General features: G+C 42.1%; 3 protein-coding genes across 3 annotated transcripts in view; all 3 read left to right on the forward strand.

The window, feature by feature from the left end:
- Positions 1-1973: 1973 nt before the first annotated feature.
- Positions 1974-3319, forward strand: LOC308373187 (neurotensin receptor type 1-like; the record flags this gene model as incomplete). The annotated part of the gene is made up of 2 exons (XM_080848602.1): positions 1974-2823; positions 2925-3319. The coding sequence occupies 2 exons, from the start codon at positions 1974-1976 to the stop codon at positions 3317-3319; spliced, it is 1245 nt and encodes a 414-aa protein (XP_080704728.1).
- A 1169-nt stretch (positions 3320-4488) lies between these two features.
- On the forward strand, positions 4489-9948 carry arhgap19 (Rho GTPase activating protein 19; the record flags this gene model as incomplete). Its single annotated transcript, XM_080849403.1, has 11 exons — positions 4489-4532; positions 5349-5602; positions 5870-5950; positions 6262-6471; positions 6828-7054; positions 7189-7275; positions 8056-8112; positions 8508-8690; positions 8841-8933; positions 9232-9327; positions 9811-9948. The coding sequence occupies 11 exons, from the start codon at positions 4489-4491 to the stop codon at positions 9880-9882; spliced, it is 1404 nt and encodes a 467-aa protein (XP_080705529.1). The 3' UTR covers positions 9883-9948.
- Positions 9949-15616: 5668 nt separating this feature from the next.
- slit1a (slit homolog 1a) overlaps positions 15617-16577 on the forward strand; it is a gene marked incomplete at its 5' end in the record, with an annotated part of 105275 nt that continues 104314 nt past the window's right edge. The window contains one exon of the mRNA XM_080848878.1: positions 15617-15816. Coding sequence (XP_080705004.1) covers positions 15617-15816 — 200 coding nt within the window. The remainder of the gene's footprint in view (positions 15817-16577) is intronic.

Here is a 16577-nt window from a genome sequence, read left to right on the forward strand (position 1 = left end):
ATTGAGTTAGCAGCAGGTGCATAATAATCAGCTGGATTATCTTGTCATTTTTATGGAACCCAATCGGCCATGTGACTGAAATGTTAATAAGGGCTCCTCTCCAGGAGAATTGAGACATCCCATTATCTAATCTGATCTCCCAGGGTATGACCATGTGAGAGATTACATCATTTTGGTAATATATCACCAAGATAGCATGCATAGTAGTTTGCTAATACGACACCTCGATAACCATGATTATCTCCGACATAGTGAGAGATTTCCAGGCAGAGATGGGCACCTGGGCATACGTATAAAGCCCATACATGGTACAAGTTGAACCGATTTAACAGTAGGAAAGAAAAGGAACTCATTAAATAAGCTTCAAAGTGTCTGAGACATGAAAAAAATAAATCTTGAATGATCAGATTCTGCGGTTGAGCAAAGGCTTTTGGGACAGTACATTACATTATGAAAGGCAAAGAAAGATCACAGTAGAAGAATCAACTACCAGAGGTGGTCATTACATAACACTCATTAAAGGAATCCATGTGTCTAATATAGGACTAGGAAATACTAATATATCCCTGAAGACTTCTTGGCAAGCATGCAATATACGTAGTTATAGCCTCTGTTGCAAAACAATGAAAATTGAAATATTTCAAACTGCATACTGTTTTAACCACTAAGATAGCCCATGACAATAACATCACATTTATGAAAATGTAAATGCATGAAGATGGGAATTTGTAGCGACGGGTGAAAGTGAAGGTTTCAAAGAGTGGAATGGAGTGGAGAGATTGAGAGAGAGGGAGAGATGTAGAGAGGGACAGAGGGAGGGGGAGAGCGAACGAGTGAGAGAGGGTTCGCAGGAGGAGGAAAAAGGTGCACTGAGCCTTTCATTCCACTTCATGGACTCAATCAAACCAGGAGACACATCCTTTTCTTCTGAATCTGAGGGGGAAAACGTGTCGTGAGTAAATATCACTTTTAAAATATTTGTAAATAATTTTTTGTGCATGATTATCCTTTTTTTGACGCAATTTTGACAAGTAAATATGGGGTGTCCTGATTACAGACTGATGGTTGGTTAATTGTTTGCATTCCATATTTTGTTTCTGTGGATTTGGTGATTGGTCTGTGAAAATAAGGTGTTAATCTTAGGTGTAAAGTATCAGGGTTGAGACAGGTTAAGTGGATTGGAACCATCCTTCTTCAAAACTTCTCATACCTGTTGGAAAGGCATCATGTAATACATTGCCTCGCAAACATCAAGCCCCCTTGGTACTAGTCTTAAAAATACAGTGTTTTAATGTTGAGACATTCATATAATTTTTGCTTTAAAGACTTTATGCACCTATAATTTCTTGTACACTGATTAGTTTTAACCATTGGATATAGATTAGTTTTAACCATTGGATATAGCAGTGCTTGTTCATTTAAAGCCTTGTATAAAGAGCACCCCACTCTTCAATAACTATCACTGTCACCCTGTGTCTTGTCTGTCTCCGGGAGCCAGCAATATTCTGCTTATGCCCTGAGGAGAGGAGTGTGGCGCCACATTCAAAATTAATTTCCAGGCCAACTATTATTTGTAACATCTGACATTGGATTAGCACTGCAGGGAATTGGCCCGAGAAAATATCATTCCACCATGAAAAATTGCTTGTTGATTGATAACATGAGGGGTATACAGGAAAGTTGTATCTTCACACACACACACACACACACACACACACACACACACACACATATATACTGTATACTGTATATATATCTTCAATCCTCTCCAACGCTGTAATTCTAACTTTTTTCTCTGTGAGGCTTTGAATTTTCTCCTCCCACAAATAGAAAATATCTCAAACCCAGTGTCTTTTTCTTCAGTATTCTCCCACAGCTTTTATGCACAAAACAACAAGCATCTCGTTTCCTGGTAGGGCACTGCATACACTGCAAAATCCAACTCAAGCAACAGCGTCGTCATTGATCTAATCATGAATGACACGGAGACCATCATCCAGTTCTACTGTAACTACACACGGGGCTCGGAGCCCCCGGTCTTCGTCGGTGCGACGAAGAGCGAGCCCTACCACATCGCCATCCCCATGACCATTTTCTACTGTCTCCTTTTCATCTTCGGTGTCCTCTTCAACGGCGTGAGCATCCTGACTTTGCTCATCGACGCGCGGATGAAGGCCAGCGCCATCCAGCTCTACCTGCTCAACCTGGTCATCTCCGACCTCGTGCAGCTGCTCACCATCCCCATCACCCTGTACCGCTACTACTGGGAGATCTACCCCTGGAGGCTGGGGGGGACGCTGTGCAAAGCCTACTTCATGGTCCGGCAGATCTACTGCGCCACCACGAGCTGGATCATCCTGGGCTTCACTATGGAGCGCTACATGGCCATCTGCCACACCATGTGGTCAGTTTCCAGTCTGCAGAAGTCCCACTTGCCATGCCTGTTGGTCCTTGTATGGTTGTTCTCCTTAATCTCTTCGGTGCCCTTTGCGTTCGTGTACAGCCACGCCCGCGCCTGCATCATGGACTACACAGCCAGCTCCCCAGAGAAACTTTTCCACGCCTCCACAATGTGCGAGATGACAGAGGCCAAGCCCTATCCAATCTACAAGACTGCTGTTCTCCTGAAAGCCATCCTCTGCTTCCTGGTGCCTCTGGTGTGCATCCTGGTCCTCTACGTCCTCATCATCAGCCACCTCAGACGGAACTGCCACCAAAGACAGGCCATGGGCATCACCAGGACGATGGTCACAGGGAGTAACGTACCCTGCCACCAAAATGGGAAGCTGCTGTCTCAAGAGAAAAGAGCTCTACGACTCATGGGTAAGGGAAAATGCGTCTATTCCAAAACAACAATAATTCTGTATTTGTTTTTTTGATTGTTCCTTAATTTGTTTTTTGTCTTGTTTTTTTTATTATTACAGGTGCAGTGGTGGCGGCATTTTTTATTTGCAATTTCCCAGACATTGCCTCCTCACTCATGCAGGCTTACCTTAACGTATGGCCCGTACATTTCCTCAACATCTACACCGTGTTAAAGACCTACCTCTCCGTGCCACTGTGGTATGTAAACAGTGCCTTGGACCCCGTGCTCTTCTGCATCTCCTCCAGCACCTTCCGCAGGGCTTGCTGGATGACGATGAGGTCCCTGAAGCCCAGATGTCCAAGGCTGTGGCAGCGGACTGCACATGCACTGGTGACCAGCCGATTGAGCCAGACGTCTGGGAGCGTGTCGGGCCGAGAGGCGAGTGACTCCTCGAGAACAAGGCCACAGGAAGCAGGCCACACCCAGGTCATAGCTCTGCAGAGCCTACAGTAGGTCTGAGTAACAGATAGAGAGATACTTTATTTATCCTCAGGGAAATTTAGGACATAACATGCGGTGGCTGCAGGAATCCACAGATATCTTCACAAGCACTTTGTTTTCTTTCTTACTTATTTCTGAAAAGGTAATGATCACAAATCTGAAGCTTGATTAATCTTGAGTCTGTGCTTCAGGTGAACAGAGGGTAAAATCAACATAACTTGTGAGAATGAAATCTGCTCCTTAGACCACAAAGACAAAGTTACTATGTTGCAGTGAGCTGTACTGTATTTTGTACATTGTCGTTGCTCTGTGATGTTTAGTAGATAAACACTTTGCAGTTTTTACAATGATGCACCATCTACCCAAGGTATGTTTTGTTATTACCCTGTTATGTAGAACTTCCTAGGAGCTGTTGGTTCTAAGCCTGTACATGTTAGACTCAAGTGAAACCGATGTGTGTTTAATTGTGTACTTTTGATGTTCTGAGACAAATGCGGGTTCTATGTTTAATTTACACACTGCTCACTTGGGAAGGAGGATTTGTAGAGGGGAATTTGTTTTAAATTAATCTATGGCTGACATTACTGCATGACCACAACATGCATTCCCTTGTTGACAATGGTGTGGAAAAATATATATTACCAGGGACACTGTATGGTGTCACATTATCATTTCTTGGAGAATTGCTGTAGCATGATGAGTGCATCATTGATGAGCCCTAGTGGCAGACAGTACTCTGACACAAATGTAATTTAACATGTGAAGTGTGTTTTATCGTGTTTTAATAAACCACAACAGAGAAAAGATGCCGTATGAGTCTTGGTCATTTTAGTGCCTCTTTAAGTGCAATGCCTCCCCCTAGTGGCACTCTGTAGATAGTGTAATGTGCATAGATAGTGTTCCTGCCCGACATAAAAGTAATAGGAAATATAAGAAATAAACGAATCGATAAACATTACAAAATACAATGTGTCAATCATAAAGATGAAGGCATCTTTAAATGTATATCGGGTCAAAATACGGTCCCACTATCAAAATAGCACCTAGGGTTTTTTAAAAGCTGTGCAGCTTCCTTGGAATGGCCAGTTTGGTTTTACTGCCACGCCCAATTTGGCTACCAAACCAATCGGAGGAAGCCTAGGTCCCTTCGAAAGTAAAACAGCGGAAGATTCAAACTGAACATGGCGGCTGATAAAGATGTCGACGAAAATAAACAAATTAGGAGGTAACGTCTTTGGCACAGATCGTCTTCAACACCTATGGCCATTGCCTTGAAAATATAGTATTTACTAACATCAGTTACTAGAGTCTATCCATAGCTAACAGTAGTTTTACATGAGGCTAGGTGGAATTTTGCCTAAACCAGGCCAAAACAACTTAAACTGGTTATCGCTAGCTAGCTATCTTAGCGATAGCAAGTTTACAGCTATCGTTAGCCTGGCTAGTAACTGAAAAAGAGAGAAACGTTAGTGAGGTTTGCCAGCTAACATATCCGGCTTATGACTACTTGTCACATCACGCAACGTTAGTTTTAACTCAAGCGGTATTTAAGTTGTAATTGAGTAATCTTCATTTTTACAAATGATTGTACTAGACTTCTCCGTGAATTCGATTTTGGACATTTAATGTTAAGACATTTCAGCTAAAACTTTATGCAAGTTAGCTTGTAAGCTAGCTTACTAACGTTACCCTGTTCTGGTTGGCAAAGAAGCTTCATAGGTCAGTTTTCAGCTTGCCAAGTGACACTTTATATGTTTGCTACTTGAACCTTATGTCGTATTTAAAGTAAAACAGGGACGAAGCAACGACATTAGTTATATGCTGTAATCCGCACACAATTGTTTTGCTAGCTAGCCGAGTATTTGCAAGTAACGTCAGTTGTAGGATGTAACATTAGCTGTACATTTGTTAGTTAAACACCATGGATTATCCGATGCTGATGCATTGCACTCTTAGCTACAGCTTTAGACCTATATTATGTTGATGCAACCCCGGAGAGATACAGCATATCAGTATAATTATTGAATTCCTTTCCTTTCAGAGAAACCTTGTGCAGCGTTGTGAACAACCACGACATGAACCCCAAAGGCCAGCCTGTCATTTTCAACCCAGACTTCTTTGTAGAGAAACTTCGTCATGAGAAGCCAGGGGTTTTCACCGATCTTGTGCTGAGCAACATTACACGACTCATTGATTTGCCAGGGGTAGAGTTTGCTCAACTTTTGGGGGAAGTTGAAACTAAAGTACCTATCTCCACTGGCTTCCTCCGATCCTTCAATTTCCTCAAACGCAAAGGTATGTATTCGTAAGGTGCCTTGTGCAACTGCGGTGTTCAAATGTGTTTGTAGCTTTGAAGTGTGTTGCTCAGCTCTAGGCCGAAGATCAGAAGGCATGAAGTCAGATGGTGATGTTAAACAAGGTGAAAGCCACTGGAAAGCACAATGAATGTGAAAAGACTACTGATATGCATTTTACTGGCATTTAATTGCTCTCTTGTAGGTCTTTGTGTTCTTGCAATGCTCATTGTGTCATCAGTAGCAATATTTGTTGATTTCTTTTCAGATAAGGGAGTCATATTTGGAGCTCCTATAACAGAAGAGGGAATAGCACAAATATACCAACTCATTGAGTACCTTAGCAAAAGTAAGTATGATACTTTATTTTCCCAGAGCCCACCCCCCCCCCCCCCCCCCCCCCCCCCCCCCATGTCTGAATGCATGAAGTTGCTGCTAATAATTCATCCTCTGCTGACTTATTTTTGGCCTAAATGGCTCTTCTTTTTATTGGATATGTTCTCTAACTTAAGTGAACAACCCAGGGGAGCTAGAGGGAAGAGCATGAGCTCATACGGTATTTTTGGCTCAGAATGATGTCATTTGCTGAGAACAAGTGGACAGAGGATGAATGGCTTGGTGAATAATAGATGCTGAAGCACTTTGCTCTGCCCCCGTCAGGCCTGCATGTGGAGGGTCTCTTCCGAGTGCCGGGGAACAGCATCCGGCAGCAGGCCCTGCGAGAGATGCTCAACAACGGGGCGGACATCGACCTGGAGACAGGGGACTACCACCCCAATGACGTGGCCACCGTGCTCAAGGTCTTCCTGGGGGAGCTGCCAGAACAGCTGCTGACTCAACGTCACTTCATTGCCCATCTCAAAATAGCCGGTAGGTCCCGTCCCCCCCATGAATGAAAATACGCTTTCTTTCTTTCTCAAGGCCTAATTTGATGAATGCTGGTGGTACTACTAAGGCTGTGAAGAGAATCGACTGTGATCTAGGATAAGTGTTTCAAGCATGGATCAGTAGTGCAGAGGCTAAACGTTCTTTACTTTTGCTGCTTTCACTGCACTGGTTTCAGTTTTCTGCTGGACTTTTTGCATGAGTATTAACCTTCTTTGGGCCCACGTGGCACATTCAGACAGATTCTAAAGGCTGGCTAGTGGGATAATTCACTCTATCAACATGAATTGCATTTGAGCCATTGGCATTAGTCTTATCAACACGCTCTGCCTTGCGTTCAGAGCTCACAATCTTGGACGAGAGGGGCAACAAGACCAGCACTCCCGATAAGGAACGTCAGATCCAGGCCCTCCAGCTCCTCCTCATGCTTCTGCCCCCTGCCAACCGCAGCTTGCTCAAGCTACTCCTGGACCTGCTCTACCAGACTGCCAAACACCAAGACAAAAACAAAATGTCAGCTTCCAATCTGGCACTCATGTTTGCTCCATGCATCATTTGGCCAAAAAGAGTATGTGTCTTGACCCACGTTCTCATTGCCTTTAAACTTTCTACACCTTTAAAACGTTCTTGTAATCGTGTGGCTCTGTTCATAGTTTGCCCGTATATTTCCTATTTAATTTCCTTGTCTAATTCTATCTGCAGGTGCACGCAATTGATCTAAAGGAGAATATTAACAAGCTGAATGACAGCGTCACTTTTCTCATCAAGCACTCTCAGAAATTGTTCAGGGTAAGGATCCATCAGTCACTTGGATAATTGTGTGCTTAATTTTGATGTGTGAACCATCTTGGATGCAGCTGTGTGAACATGCAAGTTTCAAAGGTATAACGTGTATTGGGTGAGTTTTGGTACCTTGGACTTTATCCCCTTAGATTGACATGTTAATGTGAAAGGCCTCATTAAGGTCTCCGATAATGTCACACACTGTCTCTGGCCTCACAGCACAATTGTGTTCGCGTGAAAGGCTTTTTGTTTTGATATTTCTATGTCTGCTATGCCAAATACTACATTTTTGAAGGTAAGGAGTCTTGTTTCCATGTCTACTCTGGACAAACAGACTATGCCTGAATTAGCATGTGAATAGAATGCAATGTTGGGAGACCCATAAAAATGTCCTGCCTAGCTTATTAGCATCCAATCATCCGGGCAGAGTGAGACCTCATGTTCTCAACAAATTGAACTTGACATTCAGAATCCATATTTCTTCATGATTTGTCTGTCGGCCTCAAGAGTCCTCCAATTATGTTGTTGCATATTGTTCCGAGGGATTTGAATGGAATCCTTAATGCTTGGTTGGCTCTGAAAGGCACAAGGAAGTATATCTTCACGGGGGGAAGGTGTGTGTGTGTGTGTGTGTGTGTGTGTGTGTGTGTGTGTGTGTGTGTGTGTGTGTGTGTGTGTGTGTGTGTGGTCAGTAAAGCATAACATTTATATTTGTTGTATATTGTTAGCCATGCATTTGTGTGGGCTCTCATTTCTATTTTTTTTTTTTTTTTTGTTCCTTGAAAGGCACCTACCTACGTCAGAGAACTTGCTAGAATGCATTTCGTAGGATCAAAGTCAAAGGTAAATGTTGTTATAGATTCTGTTAATGTTCTTGTTTGATCTATAAGACTATGCAGTAATTTGATTTAGTTCTTTCTCTGCCGAACATAGTGCACATTGTCGGAGGCTAATTATTTTCCATGACCTTATTTGACTTTCAATGGAGAAACATTCAATACACAATTAGTCTAAGGCCTGACTTTAATCCTGTTCCTAAAAATCAACGTGTACGTCTAAAACACCATTTGCACTCTGAAAAATCGTTTCAAAAAAAATATTAGGTAACCAGTGTGTGCATTCCTTGTCATCAGACAGCCTCTAGAAAGCTTAATGAGTTGTGAAGCACATCATGAGAAGCTCGCTCATGGGAGTTCCTCACTGGTAAATCTGTATGCTCATGGCTACATCCCCCACAGGATGACATGGACATCGGCGGATGCATCCCCCACATTAGTGTCACGGTGGTGCCCAGCAAGAGGGCCTGTGTGGAGGACAGCTCCACCGGGGCAGCCCCGCACACGCAGGAGGCCCTTCGAGAGCTCTTCAACCACGTCAGCAACATGCCCGAATCCGCCAAGAAGAAGAAGCTCATACGCCAGGTGCCACATCCATGTGCACATGCTACACAAGAAAACACAAGAAAACCATTTCTTGTTTTTAAAGCAAATCTCTCTAATGCCTGCTGAGTTGGTGTAAATTACTTATCTATGGGTGATTTTTATCTGTGTATATGTATTTGTTTCTGGCAGTTCAATAAGCAAGAACCTTCTGGATCTCCTGTGTCCACCCGGTCATCAGTCAAGAAGCACAGTCGCTCTCGTACCTTCAGTGGGATTATAAAGGTTGGTCTGAACACCACAACCATACACATACAGGTCACGTAACATTTTACAGTTATTTACAGGGGTCATGTAAATATATAAATCATGCCATTTAAAAAATATTTTTTCCATTCCTGGAAAAAAACATTGAGAAAAGATGTTATTGTGCTCTACCATGGATCATTATGTTATTGTACTCTACCATGAATCATATTGTTGGTACTGGTAGAATTTTGAAATAAGGTCAGTGACAATGAGTGACCCTGTCTTTGCTTACTGTACATGTAACTGATGGCCCTGTTTGGATGTTTCTGTGCAGAGGAAGGTTCTAGGCAGTCAGGTGGCAAGTGACAAGGGGGATAGACACATTTCAACCGAGTCTCCTGTAGTCCTGAGTCAAGGCAAAGAGAAAGTGGTAAGTATCAGCCTGTAGAATACCTGTTACCGTCATTTTTTTATACCTATTCCAGATCTATACCTATGCCACTGAGACATCATTGAGTATTATTTATAGGCAGAAGGATTTAATTGACTTGGTAGAAAAAGTCAGTCCACATTTATGATGGTTTTATCTCTTCAGCTGAAGTGATAATTTCCACACGCTCGTCTTTAATGTAGGAATGTAGGAAGTCAATGGTATTGTTTCTGGCTATTAACAAAAATTAAGTTTAAAGTAACTCTCATAAATATTCTTTAATTTGATTTCATTTAACCAATGTGAGTGGATTTGTGGATTCTTTTCAAAGTGTTATGGACAGTTCTAACTTCATTTTTCCCTCATTGAATCCTATTGTTGGGAAATACCACCAACTACTTAACTTGAATACATTGTCTAAATTATAGTAATTGAAGAACTGATCCATTGATGGAATGACTAATTTGTGATGTTATTTTCCAGGGTTCCACGTCTTTCTCAAGGGCATGCCTTTCACCAGCAGAGCAAATTACTATTGCCAAACTTCAATATTAATTTGGGGGAAAATGTTCTTAGGAGCAAGCTACCTTTTTCTGAGCTGTCCACCTCCCCCCAAATGGAAGATGGTTCTGTTATTTGCTGTCACTGTTTGGTAGATATAACGTCTCTCTGGTCATATCCGAGGAGGAGTTGTTTATAGAGTCTGGTTATGCAGAGATCACTAATGGATTGAACAGATCTCAATTTCAGTAATATAAAGAATATTCTAGGGCCAACACAGATTTTTTTATTTCATTACATTTTATGAAATGCTTTTAATTTCTAGAGGTTTTATAGTATTTATTATTGCTCTTTTAATATCCCCTAAAGCTTTTTGTCAAGCATATACACATGAACTCTACCGTCTCAGCTGGATTTAGCAATTTACTTTTTGTTCATCTGATCATCTGACTTGATCATCTGTGGCCACTTTGACACAAATGAGACGTGTGATAATGATTTGGCCTGTATTATTTATTAGGTGGCGAGACAAGTTTAGAAAAGATGCAGCCAATATTTGATGAGAGCACTGGGGGAGGTCCTGAGGGTTTTGAGGGATGTGAGTGGTGCGTAAAATGGTGGAACGGTTTTGTGATGGTAATAGTCCCTTCAGACTTTGGTTGACTGGATATTTGGAATTACATGGGAGATTATAACATAAAAAAATACTTGAGACCTTTGGCCATTTAAAACATCAAAAAGTTAAAGCTAAGTTCTTTTTCTTAATTCGACCACATCTCATGTCAGGATATAGTTGTGAAAGGGTACTTGGTGTGTTGGGCAGCCACAAGCTTGAGATATTTGAAATGAAAGGAGTTTTTTGTGTCCGGAGGTCTGTGGTAAGGAAATTGTATGTGGCTCAGAAGGTTTTGAAGGTGCTTTATGTGTGTTTGGTACTAGTCACCACCATAGTCTATGGGGTGCATGAAAGAAAAGAAAAAAAATCTAAACATATTTTAATGTGAAGTTTCATCTCGTGAGGAAAAAGGCAGGCGTTGTATTTTCCATACTTTTTCTTCGTACTGTGAAATATATCCTAACTGTTACAGATGTACTTGAAAAGTCATCCTACTCGGAGAGCTAGTTTTTGTAGTGCATTCAGGTTCTTAAATGTATATGTTTTCTTGACCTTTGCATTTTTTTAAAATCTTTTTTGTACCATATATTTTTGTGGCCCTGTTGGCTGTTATGCCTTAGATTGAGCTAAGAATCTAACAGTTCTTAATTATTTCCATTTTTGCTTTTGGTAAGAGGGGCGAGAGAAATATTCAAAAATGTACATAATGAAAATCAGTGTGTGCTTTTCTTCAGTGAAACATAAACACTGTAAGGTGTGTTCCAGGCTTCCACTGGATGTAAATACTGTGAATTCTGTGCCCTTTTGTGATGACCAAATAGTTTGTTCCCTCAAGGATGTCTGTAGCTTTGAGACCACTACTCTTACACATAAGGATATTGTGCGTGCGTGTTTCTATTGTATATGTACTTTTTTGGGTGTTTTTAATACAGAATACTTTTAAATAGTCAATTTTTGTGTGTGTTTTTTTAAGTATTTATTCCTCTTTTATATGTCATAAATATGAACTACCTTTTTGGGGTCTCAATTTCAACTGAGATTTGCATTCTCTGAGTTTAAATGCGTTCCTTGTGGAAAAATTGTTAACATCCGTAGTTTTATTTTTGTCCACAAGGGGAAGCAGTGGAAAAGGAAAAGCTTGGTCATCTGTTAATAAAACCAGGAAGGCAAGGATTCTATTAAACCTGCTTTTTAAAGTTTGCGTTGTCTGTTCAGTTGTGTCTTTCTGACTAAAAAGAGTCTTCTAATTATTGTATCTAATTATTTGGAAATATTGCACATTTTCCAGCGATCATTTCATGGGCACAGAAGATTGATCAATTCAATCTTAATGTAAATATAACAGAATATTTTAGTTTATAATGCATTTATTTGCAGCAAGGCTACTAACTAACTGCACCATCTACAAAGATATACTTCAGCGCTGGCCATGACAGCTTGGTTAAATGGATTGCGACAACCTCACCATGTGAAGGAATGTTTCAGTGTATCATTATGCTGTCTTTGCCGTTTTCATGTTTGGTTCTCTAAATATATGTTTTATGTGTCTCTTTCACAGACACCCAAGACATGCCTGTTGTTTCTCATGTTGTCTAAATAAGAACCGACCGATGTCTATATTTGAAAGACCAGAACCATATTTAAAAGAATGTGTTTACAGATACCTGAGAGTTTTATTTTGGCAGCTTTTATTTTTGGTAAATATTTGTGCAGTGATCCATTCCAGTTACAATTTTTTTTTTTAACGCGCGCGAGTGTGGATGTGTGTGTGTGTGCAAGAGAGAAATGTCTTGTCAAAGAAAAAAAGCATTCTGCATTCTGTGAATACATGTGGCATTGACATTTTGTAGGCCTATAGTAGATCCAGCCTAATAGACAAACGTTTCCTCTCGCTATGGCAGAAACTAGAATTTGCAGAAATTATTGACCAACCAATTGAAGAATTTTAAGAAGAAGATGCTAGGCTATACCATATTGGAGAATAATTTGACTGAATGGACTAATATTTTTATTTAACTTATTTTGTCGAACCTTCCCCCAAAACGCGTTTAGATGGCGCACACACCTCATTTCAGGGAAAAGTCTTCTCTCTGTGGCCCCGCGCATTTCCAAATGGGATAGCCAAGTTGGGCTACACTGATCTTTTACTGCATCTTCCAGAAAAATGACGCCCCCATTACCGGTAAACGCCGTGGTATCCTCTTTAATTAAACTTTCATTCTTAGAAGATCTACGCTTGTGACAGCTTTACTGGGCCAGACGGAGTCCTACCCCTCGGCAGTGGGAACAAAACGTAAGACTAGCACGTAGCACTTGAGTGGTATAGGCTACTCAAGGGTTGAGAGGAAAGAGAAAGCCATTTGTTATTTGCAAGGCCTGCATTGTCTAATGTTAGACTGGTCTGAATGGCAGTGAGGCGGGCATGGATGGACTGAATTGTGGAGAATCGGTTCAACAGATGTAATTTGTAATTTTCAAAGAGAACACAGGAGACCTACATAGTTTCTCTGGCAAATAGCCTATTCCATTTACAGAGCAAACATAAATATAATGTAGGCTACAGGACCATACATTAGGCCTACCTAAGATTTTGTAGTAGGCCTAATGTAATGTCACTTATGGAAGATATACATTCTATAAAAAGTTGATTTGTCAACATTAGCAAAACATGATTTGGGCAAACAGAACTTCTGAACTTTAGAGGTTAATTAGCCTTAACCTGCTTATGGTTAGGCCTACTATTATTTACCGTCATATCAAACGAACCCAAACAAAGCTGTGATTGCTCATGTTTCCCATCAACTACGCCCTCGTAGTAGACATATAAAAAATTGGCTGATCGCCATGTTATGCCTGGCAATCAAAATTGAAAAAAAAAAATGTGATTGGATTGGTAGGTGGTCGGGTTTTGTGACTCAATGAAATATAGGCTACAATATATTGAATTATCTGTTTTGATTGAAACACAAACGTCCTCTTTCAAGATGCATTCAATGTTTTGTACGAACGTTATTACCAGACATTTTGACCGTCAAGTTTGTAATTTGTCGTATATTTATAAATTTGACCAAGGGGGGGCAAAACATGTTTTTTGCCCCCCCCTGGTTTCCTTCCGATGCTTTCCAATTGTATCTCTTGTTTTCCTTTCAGCATATGTGAGCTGGAGGTTGGCAGTGATGTAAAAAATCTTAACCAGAGTGTTTATGTTGAGGTTTTTTATATTTCTGGGGAAATAAACTCGAATTTGACACGAGCGCGCTCTGCGTGAGGAAGCGTGGCTTACCCAAAGTCAAGTGTAAAAGCGAGGTGTTTATATCGTTGTGTCGAGAGTTAGTTACTGGGCCCTAGGCTAAATACATAAAACGTTACAACCATGCTAAACTTACTCACCTCCCTGTCATATCTACCCCGTGGATAAAACAAATGTCGAGTTGTCAAAACTATCTAACAGTAGTGGGATTCGAAACGAAACTGAATAGCTTGCTTTTACTTGAGTGTTACCAATCAATCATAGGTATATAGCCTGCGTGTTTAACATATAGATCGTTAAATGTAAGGAATAAGTGTTTGTTGTATCCATGTGCTAATTTGCCTCTGCATCAATTTACCTGTAGTTTACAAGTTAGTGAGAAAATTTCGGTGATTTCCACACATTTTTATAAATTTGATTGATTTTGATGGTCTCAGATGTTCTTGTTGCACTATGTGCATACATGAAAAAGTCCCCGACACGTTAAGCCTCACTCTTCCATCACTTTTTTTCCCATGCCAAGGAGAACACCAATTATAGTGCTTTTCAAGTGAATGGACTGACCTTAACCGAACACTGTTATTTACTATGCCCGTTAGTGCAAACTATAGTCTGTCACCTCTTTTGACAAGCCCCCTGTCAGTGTTCCAGTTGAATCTATGAAGCCGTGCTGTCTGCAGGAACACCGAATACACGCTCTGAGGCCACCGGTCTGGTATTTCAGTGCTCTGTACCGTACCCCACCGCTCCACATCTCTGTCTGGAACTCTCTCACCTCATCCATGGCAGCTTAATGTACACTTTCTTGTTAAAGATGGTTGTTTCCTAGCCACAAACTCTGCCGTACCACCCCAGCCCTTCAGAGTGAATGTAGTTGGCAGAGGGGTGGGCTCCGTCTGTGTCAGCGGAGACACACAAACACCCACACCCCCATTTACATATGCAACCACTCATTCAGGACATATGCATGTGTGCACACATGTCAGAAGTATACATACATCAGGTGTGTGCATCATGTATGTGTATGTAGTGTGTACACGTGATCCCAGTGGATGGCTGTGAGCTGGGGTGAGAGGGCCTGGGGATAGGGCTGTTTCTGTGCCCTGCCAGGTTGCTGCTCTCCGGTCTGTGGGGGCTGCAGTGAGCATGGATGGGAGCCTGAGAGAATGAGAGTGAGTTCAGGCAGGGTTCTGGGAGGGGGGGGGGGGGGGGGGGGAGGTGTGTGGTTAAGGGGTGTTTCAGAGGGGGGGCTGTTTGAGTGGGAGGAGTCCGCGAGCTGCTATTTGTAGATCCTTGTGATGGATGACTGCTGTGTGTGTGTGTGCGTGTGTGTGTGCGTGTGTGTGTGTGTGTGTGTGTGTGTGTTTGAGGGAGAGAGAGAGAGGGAGAGAGAGAGACAGCGTTTTTTTTCTTTCTGCTGTTTCCCTACTCCCTTCTCCACGGGCAAGCAGATGAGGGCTGGAGAGAAAAGGAGAAAGACGTAGGCACAGCACAGCACAGCACAGCACAGAACACCGCAGAAGGAAAGCAACTCCGTAAAGAAAGGGAGAAAGACAAGGAGAGACTTTTTGCTAGGAAGTAAAAGGGGGCCAGAGAACGGACAGCTTTTCATTGCATTCACAGGGAAGACGTCTCTATTTTTAACACATCTATTCAGCAACCCCCTGTGGACTTAATTACTCACGTTTTCCTAAATCACATTTTGATTTATTTCTGTTTTTGTTATTGTTTTTTTTTTTTTTTTTTTCATTCATCAATTTTTTTGGGCTGCTTTTACCTCACTCTTGTGGAGTGAGTCTTTGTGCAGACCTAGCAGTGTCAGGAGACTGACTGACTGACTGACTGCCTGCTTGCCTCCCTGCCTGCCTGCCTGCCTGCCTGCCTGCGTACGAGCTGAGATCTGAGGCTGGTGCTGACTGAACATGCCCGGGAGAGGACTCAGTGGAGGTGCCACTATGGGGCTGGCCGGAGTAGGGCTGTGCCTGCTGATTTGTGGTGCCCTCCTGGCAGGCGCTGCCAACGCGTGCCCTGCTCTCTGCACCTGCAGCGGCACCACCGTGGACTGCCATGGACTGGGGCTCAAAACCGTGCCCAGGAATATACCCAGGAACACAGAGAGACTGTAAGTACTGTGCAACGCCACATGCCACACACACACACACACACACACACACACACACACACACACACATGGTCTAACCTCTCTCTCTCTCTCTCTCTCTGTCCTCCTCTGTGTCTGTCTGCTGCCGCTACCACTCCTGGTGCAGCACATGGTTGTGATGGGAGAACAATAGCGCTGTCTAGCTCCAAAACAACATGAAGCAGTGCCATTGCGGGAAGGTGTGAATAGGCATGAGTTAGAGGCATGAGGGTTTAGAAACAAGAGCAGATGTGTAGCATAGACATGTGTGTGTAATTTACATACCTACTGCTGTATATATGTATGCATGCTCAGGGCATTAGCCAGTCACTCTGTCATTAGCCTGATTTTTACGGTCAGGTGATAGTCCTACTTTTTTTTTTTCAATTCTACTGGAGTGGAATGTCACTTTACGACTGGTTTGAACTGATTGCTTAACTGCCTCTTTTAACCCAGCATGGTAGAGGGGGAAATGAATGACCTCAGAGAAGCACATTAATCATTAAACTGAATAAAATGTGTAATTCTACAATTCAACCATTGCAGCTGCTGTAATATTTTTTTTTTTATGTGGGGGGGGGGCTTGCTCCTGTGTGCATCAATAATTCAAACTTCTGCTCGGGCACTGCGAGTAGGGGTAACTAATTACACAGATCCAGTTTCTGGAGTGTGGGCTCGCTCCGTGCTGAAATGGGCTGCATTCATCCCAGGACAAGGAGCTCCCCTCCTACACTGAGTAGCTT

Source organism: Sprattus sprattus, assembly GCF_963457725.1.
Source record: "Sprattus sprattus genome assembly, chromosome: 12".
Classification (NCBI taxonomy): domain Eukaryota; kingdom Metazoa; phylum Chordata; class Actinopteri; order Clupeiformes; family Clupeidae; genus Sprattus; species Sprattus sprattus.